At 29.9% G+C, this 11,310-nt stretch overlaps 2 protein-coding genes across 2 annotated transcripts; one reads left to right on the top strand and one right to left on the bottom strand.

Moving 5' to 3' along the window:
• The first annotated feature begins 1,912 nt into the window (after positions 1-1,912).
• Positions 1,913-9,722, top strand: LOC105835677. Its single transcript, XM_012679161.3, has 7 exons — positions 1,913-2,243; positions 4,041-4,367; positions 4,687-4,958; positions 7,268-7,448; positions 8,698-8,861; positions 9,065-9,227; positions 9,316-9,722. The coding sequence occupies exons 1-7, from the start codon at positions 2,129-2,131 to the stop codon at positions 9,498-9,500; spliced, it is 1,407 nt and encodes a 468-aa protein (XP_012534615.2). The 5' UTR covers positions 1,913-2,128; the 3' UTR covers positions 9,501-9,722.
• Positions 9,713-11,212, bottom strand: LOC105835676. Its single transcript, XM_036282643.1, has 5 exons — positions 10,998-11,212; positions 10,758-10,904; positions 10,286-10,428; positions 10,094-10,219; positions 9,713-9,954 (listed from the first exon to the last, which is right to left on the bottom strand). The coding sequence occupies exons 1-5, from the start codon at positions 11,050-11,052 to the stop codon at positions 9,826-9,828; spliced, it is 600 nt and encodes a 199-aa protein (XP_036138536.1). The 5' UTR covers positions 11,053-11,212; the 3' UTR covers positions 9,713-9,825.
• Between the last annotated feature and the right edge of the window lie 98 nt (positions 11,213-11,310).

Below are 11,310 nucleotides of genomic sequence, written 5' to 3'. Positions count from 1 at the left end.
GTTTTTTTACTTTTTTCTTTAATAATCGCATTACCTAGCATCTATTTCCAATACAATTATTCGCGTATTGTTTGGTATTCATGATTCTCGATGTGAGTTCTGTAATAAATCACGTTAAATTTAATAAGTTTATTAATATATTCTTGATTATCAGTACAGTAAGCAGAATTATTAGTTTACAGAAACTCGAAGTGCTATGAGAATTATTTGCCAATGACAAACGATTGCTGGAAGTAATTAGTCGACAGCTGTGACAGTGCACTATAATGACAAATAACAAAAGTTCTCAACACCTTTCATGAATAAAGCGTTATCTCAAAATCATACATTCGCAAACATAGATAATGATGTATTCCCTCGTTATGCATTGATGGTTATTATTCCAAGCAGAAACAGAAGAAAAATTTGCACATTAGGCGGCACATATTTTGTCTATAATAATTTTAATGAAATATTATAGTTGTCATAACAAATGCAAGACAATGTCTTCGTTTATTTTAATTATTTTCACATTATTGCAATTACATGGAAAAAATTTTATAGTAAAATTACTATAAACAACAATAACTACGGATCATAAGAAAAATTTTCAAAGAACTATACCATAAACAGTGTTCAGTAATTTGATGAAAAACATATGGTAAACATTTTTATAATTTTTCCTTTGATCCGCACTTAATAATATTTATTCATATTATAGTAATTTTCTCCATGTATACACACACACAGACACACACACACACATACAATAAAAATATTATATATACATAATATTGTTTGTAATTTAACAAAAGTAAAATCATTGCTGTCAATGTAAAAATAATTAAAACAGATAGACATTAATTGTTTTGCATCACAACAGTTAAGTATTTCATCTAAATTACAGTAAACAAAATACATGTTAACTAGCAGCAACAAATGTACATTTTAAACATCCCATTAAATAAAATCAATTTAAGATAGCATATTTTTATTTATGCGAATTTTATCGGTCGATTCATTCTCATCAGGAGAAAAATGTTATTTATTTATCACATATTATTAATCAGATATCCAAAAGCGCTAGTCATTAATGTATTATTTACATGTAGAAATGTGCATGTTAACAAATTACGAGCTAATGTTGTTTATCAAAAATTCTCGATCGCTGATCGATGCAATTCAAATGAAAAAATAATTGAAAGGCCAATTCACTAACAATAAGTAGAATTTTATGTGTTCCGTATAACCGTAGCGATATAGATTAGTTTATGTAACTTTTAGATATCATTACTTATCGGAAATTCGCAATCTAGTTTGATAAAATCATGTGAATCAAGTTGTAATCAAACAAATAATTTTTAACTCGTGTAGAAAAAAATATAATAAAATGCATTGAAAAAAAATACAATTAAGATCTCAAAAATAAGATTAATTGTATATCAATATTTTCGGTCCTGTAATTTTTTTTCTATAAGAGTAATCATAAATCTGACATTAATATATTTAACCCCCACTCTCAAGTTAAAGAAAAATATACATTCATTTTCTTGACATTTTCTTGAATTGTTTGCTTATACTTTTCACATATTCTTTAGTTATTTATTTTATGATTAATTTTTCAGAACAGAAGTTTATCTTCCTCAATCTTTTAAGGCGTATAAGCGCACAAACAATAATAGTATATTTATTATTTCATATAGACTTTTCTAATCTCGCATGCCTTTTTTCTGCGATTATTTTTACAATATTTCTCGTCGCACTTAATCGCTTTGCCAATCTTGTCACTCTCATCCTATCACGTTCGATTTCTTATCGCGCAGACAGCGCAATTACGCGTCCTTCCGCGTTTCGATCGCAATCATAATCAATGCAGATAACGCGCGAATTTTCGGACAGCTAATAACGGGGATATTCAAAGAAGTGTCGCTCCTCCTCGAAGTCGTCATCACTCTGTCGACGTGTGATTGTTGTGACAAACGCGCCGAAGAGGGGACAGGGTTAAGGGATTGTCAAACGAGTTGGTTCTCAATGAGCAACTCCGAGGGACTTCCCGGTGACCATTTGGTTTTTCGTTTAAAAGCGGGTGCGGCAACACGATGGTTATTCAGTTTCACTTTTGACACGCGCTGTAACTGTGTCAATCACCATGACATCGTCCTTCTACCGATCGTCCACACTGTGCACTTTCGCACTTCTCAGTCTCCTCGGGCATGCAGTGCTCGCCGTTCCCATTGACAACTCGAATTTCATCAATGCAACCGGTAAGCCACTCGATCGAGGAATCGAAGGTATCGGTATAAAAAATATATCGTAGTCTCATAATTAATCCTTCATCGAAGAATATTGCGTGACATAATAATACATGTTATGAAAAATTATGCGGTAGATATTTATGTAACAAATTTATAATATACGATAAATTTAAAGAGCAGTCTTTTGTGCAATTTTCGTGTTATTTATAATACATAAATATTGTCCATAACAAAGCTTTTCGTAATATTACTATTCGTGACTTTCACGATTTTCTTATGCCAAAATTGATCTTTAATAATTTTTAATTACTCTTTTTTGTTCTTATGCTCGTAAACTGAAATCTCTTGGAACGGATCTCTTGGAAATCACTTGGTCTCTCATATTTCTTTTGATCCATCCGATAACGAGCTTGCTGTATTTTCATTGCCTGCGTATATTTTTTACGTATGCAAATGTATAATAGAAAATATTACACAAACTAGCACCGCTCTAAATTAATTTTTACTTAATTTTTTAATCTATTTTGTGCCGTCGTGCGTGCGACAATCTGTGATTTTTTTAAGTTTTATCGATATCTACTTAACTATTGTGAATTATCTACATGCGAATTAAAGTGTTTCATTGTCATTCTAAAGTCTGCATTTAAATATAATAAGTATAAATGCGCGGCTTACAAATACGCAACTTTTTCTAAAAGTATAAAGATTTGTAACGAAACCGGTAGTGACTAAGTGTGTGTCCCATTTTCTGAAAATGTTACGCAATTCCCGAAATAAAATAAAATATAAAAAGTAGTTAAAAATAGCTAACGTGATACAGGATCGACTTTGTGACAATGACTATGCACAAATAATCAGCCATCTTATAATTCAAAAACCTTTTTAATAATGCTCCTAAGAGAAAACAGTTTTCTTTTTGAAGTGCTTTATAAATTTATATATTTTCCATTAATTTGGCCAGTTAAATCGTACATCAGTCGATAAGTTCATTTGTGATCAGTAGCTAGAGAAAATAACATATATTGTTCGTAATAAAACGTTCGATACACAGTAGTAACGCGTTATGCACTTTACGTGACAAACGCGCTTCGAGATAATTAGTCGGTATTTTTCCAGAGTTTTCCGCCACATCTCCGAGACTATATAGTCTCTTTCTGAGCCGAAATTATTTTACGACTTGAAGATCTGATATCTATCATCGTATCACCGTGGCAATCTATCACTGTATCTCAAGGACGAAATAATTTTTGCACGATGAAAATATATTTGCAATTGCGCAACTAATTGCTGAAAACATGCTCATTAATTCGTTAGCTAGCTCCAATTTACACTTGCCAAGTTCTGCATTACTTATTCTGCGTGACGATGCAAGAAAACAGTAATTCTTTATCATTATTATCAAGGATTCATAAAGGATTAAATAGCAATTACACTGTAAAAAATTTTTGTAAAATTACAACTATAATAGTGGGTAATTTTGAGACCAACTATAATAGTTGTAAATTTTCTTGTATATGTAATTTTATATAATACATTTTGCAATAATTTCTTAATTTGTTTTTTACACTTGTGTATACACTGTAAACAAATTTATGACAAATTAAATTTTTTTACTTGTACACTGCAAAATTATAGACAAAAATAAATTTACAACTATTATAGTTGTAATTTTACAAAAATTTTTTACAGTGTAGTTTAAGTACATTAATTTTTCCATCGCAATTTTTAGACTGTTTAGCTTTCAAAGAACGAATTTAATTTGGGAATAATTTATTACAAGTAATGGATGAATTTTTGATTCTCCAGAGTGTCCGAGAATCGTTAGCCGAAAGGAATGGAAGGCCAGGAAGCGTCTCGATTTCGAGATAATGCCGATTGCACCAACACCGTACGTGGTGATCCATCACGGCGGTATACGTAACTATTGTCGGGATCAGGAAACGTGCTCCGCGATAGTTAGATCCTATCAGAACTTGCATCTGGACGTCCGGGGCTGGTGGGACATTGGTTATAATTTCCTCATTGGAGAGGACGGCAACGTCTACGAGGGCCGCGGTTGGGACTACACTGGCGCGCATGCACCTGGATACAACACCCAGAGCATTGGCATATGCATCATAGGAGACTTCAGCGGTAATTAAGACATTACTAACATAATTGACATATATCAAATACGTAGACCAAACAAAATCATTTCTGTAAAATCGTCCTTGTTAACAATTGCCAAATTTATCTTATTGGAAAGTAATCTTTGTTTCTGCTCTTTTTACAAAGGTTAAAGATTATATGTAACAATAATAAATTGTTATTTAAAAAGACTATCTCAAATTGACTAAAAATATTTATCTTTTGTGCAAAGCAACACGCGAGGTACTTTTCTTGAGATATCGTATCGCAAAAAAATTTGCATTAGTGGACTCATTGTGTGACGCACGTAAATATGATTTCGCAGACTTTTTGCCAAACGCGGCTGCTCTGAAGACATTGAACGAGCTGATAGCCTGTGGAGTTTCACTCGGCAAGATAAGGAACAATTACAATGTGATTGGTCATCGGCAAACACGGAGCACGGAATGCCCCGGCGAGAGTTTTTACAAGTACGTTGTTACTTTACCCGGTTGGACTGCGAATCCGATACCTCATATTCGTCCGACCACGACCACGATGAAACCGATAATGCAGGAGGACACCATAGAAGAAAGGAGCCAATCAAACGCTACTCTATGACAACATTTCTAGATCAAATAGAATGAATATTATAATGAATCCTAAGTATAGAACGGAGATTTGATGTAACAAAGAACCGTAAGTACTTTAAAACCAATATAGTTATACTTTACCTTGACCTGCTACGTATATTTTCCTTTTTTTTTTATTTATAAAAAGTTTGGTAAATTCGCGCGATTATGTCAGTATACACTGAGAGAAAAATGTCGATATACCGAGAAACAAATTTTACTTACTATTTTTCTGCGATATTTATTTGACAAAAAAATTTTACTTGCAACGATGAAATATATATTTCTGTAAAACATACTTTACTTCTCTTATAAATGGTTCATTTGTTATGAATAAAAATTTATTTTGCCCTATCCAAATAAAAGATTTATTTCGTTCAAATAAACTTTATGTCTTCCAAATAAATTTTCAAGCATTTTTCTCTCAGTGCTTCAAAAAATCCGTTTATTTTATTTAATAAGCGGAATTTTATTTTGTATTACGTGTACTACATAATAGTTTCTTTTCGGTACGCTAGGTACCGGATATAACCGTTACTACCTCTACTATTATTACGAAACATTCTCGTTGCGTGAACGGTTGTTCAAATAAAAAAAAAAAAAAAACGGCTTTCTCCGTTTCACAATGGTGATTCCCCCGTTGTGCAAGGTTACCCGTGTACTAGACTTTTCGCGCTAACTTATACATAATAACAATTAAGACGTTATCACTAAAAAACTCATTAGTTAAAATGCAAAGTATATGACTTTATGTACATACGGCAGAGGTATAGTTTAGAAAGATCATTAAAAAAGTCAAACAAGTCCCATTATATATAGAATATATGACATAAATATTTCACGCAAGTTCGACAAACGAGATCAATGTCACTCTCGTATTGGTTCGCGTGCCAGTCGTTTACTTTTACATGGCTACGCTCTAAGGTCACGGTCTTCGGATTAATTGTGACATTGGTAATCGAAATATGCTGCACGATGCCATACATGATTGTGTATCACCGACATAATTTCGTATAAGAATTACTTCGATAAAATCTTTTTAGATAGTCTGTTCCATAATACATATATGATGCACATAATAAAAAATTTATGTACATCAAAACAGTTGAATTAATAAACAAATATAGCAAAGCAAACGAGAAAGTCGCACATACGTCTTTTAGAAAAATAGTTTTGCTGATCGAAAAATCAGCAAAACTATTTTCTGGAAATTGAAAAAAATACTGACCTGTTTACTGCATTTCTTAATCTCGCTTGCACAGACGACAACAGGCTATTTAAACATACCTCCGGATAATAAATCTGGAAAAAAAAAAAATCAATTTTTAAATCAATTACATTATTACAAAAATTAAATCTTTCAGGGATGTCCATAAAAGCATTTTGTCGGACATATAAAATCGATAAGATAATCGGTATCGTATAATATAATATAATTACAACTTCATTACCATATACTATTTTTCGAATAAAGTTCGAAAAGGAAAATTACTTGAGATAAGAGTTAAGATTTTCATAACGTATTTGCTACTTGTTCTAAATCAAAGCTTCGATCGAAGCGCGAGCAAATCAAAATGTTACTGTGTTTATCAATATTGCATCATATAATTGATGGATCAACATGTATGTGTAAGATTAATTCCTTGATTATAATTACTGGCGACATTAAGCCATATTAATTTTTTGTTGTAAAATTAACTTATTAATATTTCTTAAAAACCTGTTCTTTTTAAGCGATAACGAATGATTAATGATATATTGTGTTTTGTATTCATCATCACACATTCAAAATGTACGTGATCGTCATATTGCTTCACATTTCTCATCAGTTAATAATAGTTTTATATATATATATATATATATATATATATATATATATATAATATATCAGTATTTGCGTACGATAAAATAAATTATTAAATGTATTATAAAATCCTTTCTATTTATAATAAGTTTAAATAATTGTAAAATTGGATTTATAAAATTGTCAAATAATTAAATTTACCAACTATTTCAAAAACGATTGTTAATAAAAAAATTTTTCTAATTAATTAATAAATTATTTTAATGATAAACTTCTGGATTACACTAATTTCATCGTAAAAAATGTAAATATACGTATATAAATTAATATTCCAATCAAATGATTTACACACTAATGCTAAAATTTCCGTTAGTTTGTCCTTTCCTTTCCCCTTTCATATCAGTACGTCGACAGCTTAGATAAAAACTCATAGAAAAGTCCAGAAAATACATCAATATATTTGCATGTATATGGGTACACGTATGTCATAGATCACGTGGTCAAAGATCGTGCCCGGAAAGCAATATCTTGAATTAAAGTGTTTATATATTGTATACCAAGTCGTATACGACATCAGTATCGTTTTGGAAATCAAAATGTACATTGCGACGACAACAACATTAATCCTCGCGACGATATATGTGATGTTCATCGCCCAAGAAACTGCTGCTAGTAATTTATTAAATATATTATTTATACCGCGAGTTAAGTTGTGAAGTTCACCTTGTGTCTTCGTAGTCATCGAAATTTTAAAGATTTATCTCCCACAGTTGAGATAAGTTATGCAAGAAAGTTATTTTCGCGCATGAATATCTTGAATAGTCAAATTGTTTTTAATATTTCAAAAATAGTTAATATAAACTGAGTTTGTGTTTTATGTAATAATAATTGCAAGTAATTTCGCGATGTATAAAGCTATTGTAAAATTAAGCGCTATTGATAAATGAATTTTTTCATCTTAACATCTATCTTCGTATTTTCTTAATCAATCAAAATGTCATTACATTACGATTCATGGAGAAACACTGATTATTGCCAATTAATTAATAATGTACTTCCGTGACAAGTGTCGTGGTTAAATTTATTTACACGGAGAGAATTTTTTTTAACATTTACCTTCAAAATTTGGTAATGTGTTGGGATAATTGTGAAAATTATGGGATAATGTGTGACCCCGAGGAATTTAACTATATTTTTTAGTAAAATTTACTAAAGGTGTAGTAAAATTCACTATACTTTTAGTAAAATTTACTGAAGTAGTACATTATCCCACAATTATAAGATTTTGAAGGTAAATTTTAAGAGAAAATTCTCTCCGTGTACATAAAAATATTTGATGATAAATGATAAATTATTGTTAAATTATTGTTTTCGTGGTTAGCAAGATTTCTAAGATAACTGCTAATTATGTCAATACGATGATACGATAGTTATTTGACGTTTTATAATTATATGTATTTGAAATAATTTCTTTCCCAAATTAGAATATAATTACAAATAAAAAAATTTTTGGTAATATTTGCAAGTAATAATTGTTTTCATACTCTTGATTTTTATAAATATTTCTTTATATTTATGTACATTCTTATACTTTTGTTGCAAGTAAAAATTGGAGAAATGCGTATAATTATTCTGAGATATAACAATCATTCAATGTTTAGTATTTAAGAACTCAATTGTATTTGAAAAACAATGTTGCCCGCCAAACAATATAACATATTCTATTCAAATCATCATCTAGAAAAAACCACTTATAAAATATGTAATGTGTTATATTCAAAGATCTATTAAGATAATAGCTTTTCTAAACAAAATAATAAATTTTAGATTTAAACTTTATTTAATTAATATAATTTAAGTTTATTATTATTTTTATACATAAAGTACATACAATAATTTATAATTTCAATTGCATTTTTAGATGGCCTAAACATCATTTCTAGATCGCAATGGGGTGCTAGAGCACCAAAATCACCAGCTTCCAATCTCAAGTTAAAACCAGCTCCTTATGTGATCATTCATCACTCGGCTACTTCCGGTTGTGAAACTCAAGCTATATGTCAATTAAAAGTGAGACAATTCCAGGTAATTAATATCACAAAACAAAACTTTTTTTAACATGATGTCTTTTAACTGTAAATCATAGTTCATATGCAAACAACTATATACGGTTTGATTAAGCAATATTTTAGAATTTTAGATCAAAATAATGTATCCATCTATAAGATGCATTTCTGCTTCGATTATTATTTTAAAAATTATAAGTAATTATCGAATCTTATTTCAAGAATTATCACATGGATAATAAAGGATGGGCCGATATTGGCTACAATTTCATAGTAGGCGAAGACGGAAACATTTATGAGGGTCGTGGATGGGGCAAGCAAGGCGCTCATTCTAAACCTTTCAATAGTAAAAGTATTGGAATTTGCATCATCGGAGATTACAAAAGTAAGTAATATCAGAGATAATAAAAATGTGTTATTAGTATTGTTTATAACGTAACATATATTTTTGTAAAATGTTTTTTCTCATTCAGATCGAACACCAAATGCAGCGGCAGTACAAGCAGTGACTAACTTGATTGTACGTGGTGTAGAAAGTGGTGAAATAAAGAATGATTACAAGCTTCTTGGGCATCGACAAACCTGGGCAACCACATGCCCCGGAGATAGTCTTTATACAATGATACAATCGTGGTCTAATTGGTCGGAAAGTATATAAACGAGATGTAGTTTTTAATACAACGTAAACATTTTTTCGTTAGTTGTGATTAGAACGACCGAGATTTAATAACTAAATAATGATTATATTAATGAGATTTGCAGTGTATTTAACTCTGTAACGTCAAAAATAGCATTATCACTAATCTCATATCTGTTAATGTATGTCGTATTATCAAATTCATTTCTAGATATTTGTAAAAATAAACAGTCTTTGTTTATATGTACAATTTAATTCAATTCCATATAGTACATCTTATTATGAAACATAAATTTAACAGTATTATTTTTAATTAACAATTAAGTACATAATTTTAATATAATTGTTATATATGAATAGTAACAAGGCCATTTAAATACGTATCATAAGTATCTTCCTCGGTTCTAACACAAATTTCCAATCTCGAGAAATTAAGTGCGTCATTATTGTTTTCGTAATCAGTCTGATCTCTTATCTAAAGAAAAGAGAGAAAAATAAAATAAATTATTTTATACTTTTCATATTCTTAACATGTTATGGAAAAATTTATTTTTATATATATTATTGCTGAGTCTAAAGATATAATGTAGCAAATGTAACACATGATTACGCACCTGCAGGTGAATTTGTCTTCCAAATTGCTCATTCAATTTTTCTATACATACTTTCGTTCCATATGGAATGCCAGATCTCAAATTACCGGCAACAGTGACGTAACGACAGCGACCATCAAGGTAATCCTAAAATAGCAGACAGTTTGCTTCTATCATTTTTACATCGGATGTCACATTATGTTTGTTACGAACCTGAAGAGTATTCAACATTTTTCCTTGGTCATCTAAGTGATTACGTTTATCATCTGTCCCGAATACAGGATAATATGCAGAAAGAGACACGTTATGAAAAGCATGTCCCTCGCATTTCAAATCCGTTCTGTTTAAGCTCCTGTCTAAATTATATTAAATATTAAGTATATTAAAAATAAAATTAAACATTTAAAAATGATATAAATTTAATCATTAAAAATAAAATTCCTTAACAAAATTGATATTAAATAGAAAAGGACAATTATGTATCTAAAAAGTTAAAAATTTTGGGAGCTATTAAAACAATTATGTAGGACATGCAAATATGATGAGCAATGCTGCAAAAAGTTTTGATGTTTTAATAACCAGTTTGAGATCTAATAAAATTATTTTCAGATATATTTTTTCCAGTTAATTTTTTTACATATTTCAGCAAAAACAAATTCTTCTATGCAAAAGTAAAATTACTTACCATTAGCAAAAACTATGGAAAACAAGAAAAATGCCAAGATCGCAAACATTTTCAGATTCAAAATCGAATAACACAACTTGTATGATCTGACAGCAATAATCGTTCTGATTGCCGAATGACCAAATCCTCTTTTTAAAGCTGACCCACCTATATACAATGACGATCGGAATTTGCTAACGTTTGACAATTTACTCAATCACTTCTGAGTACATTTTAATAAATAAAAGGAATCCGAATTACCGTACACATATACCCATAACAGCATATACCCTCCTGTATAAATTATCCATCGCATAATGAATCATGTCGCGTACAATGACTAGTAATACGAAACACTTTCTTAAGCAAAATATAATATGTCTGTCTAACATAAAAAGAAAAGCATAATATGTCTAAATTTCAACGCATATGAAAATTATTTGGTAACATATTTATGCTACAGATTAAGAAGAAAATCATGAAAGAAATAAAATTACATTATATGTTTACACTGAAAGAAATATTTTGTATTAGCAAGCAAAACTTTAGTTGATGTAAATAATAAAATAATGCC

The sequence above is a fragment of the Monomorium pharaonis genome, chromosome 2 (genome assembly GCF_013373865.1).
Source record: "Monomorium pharaonis isolate MP-MQ-018 chromosome 2, ASM1337386v2, whole genome shotgun sequence".
Classification (NCBI taxonomy): Eukaryota; Metazoa; Arthropoda; class Insecta; order Hymenoptera; family Formicidae; genus Monomorium; species Monomorium pharaonis.
The sequence above is the reverse complement of the archived record's forward strand: the minus strand, read 5'-3'. Positions and strand labels throughout refer to the sequence as shown.

Bases quoted from the DNA above. Each gene is read 5' to 3' on its own strand.
- LOC105835677 (XM_012679161.3), top strand. From the start codon at position 2,129: ATGACATCGTCCTTCTACCGATCGTCCACACTGTGCACTTTCGCACTT. The intron at 4,959-7,267 runs TGACAACATTTC...CGTATGTCATAG, and splicing joins GCCAATCAAACGCTACTCTA to ATCACGTGGTCAAAGATCGT. The intron at 7,449-8,697 runs GTAATTTATTAA...TTGCATTTTTAG, and splicing joins CGCCCAAGAAACTGCTGCTA to ATGGCCTAAACATCATTTCT.
- LOC105835676 (XM_036282643.1), bottom strand. From the start codon at position 11,052: ATGCGATGGATAATTTATACAGGAGGGTATATGCTGTTATGGGTATAT. The intron at 10,905-10,997 runs GTAATTCGGATT...CATTGTATATAG, and splicing joins GTTATGGGTATATGTGTACG to GTGGGTCAGCTTTAAAAAGA. The intron at 10,429-10,757 runs GTAAGTAATTTT...AATATAATTTAG, and splicing joins TTCCATAGTTTTTGCTAATG to ACAGGAGCTTAAACAGAACG.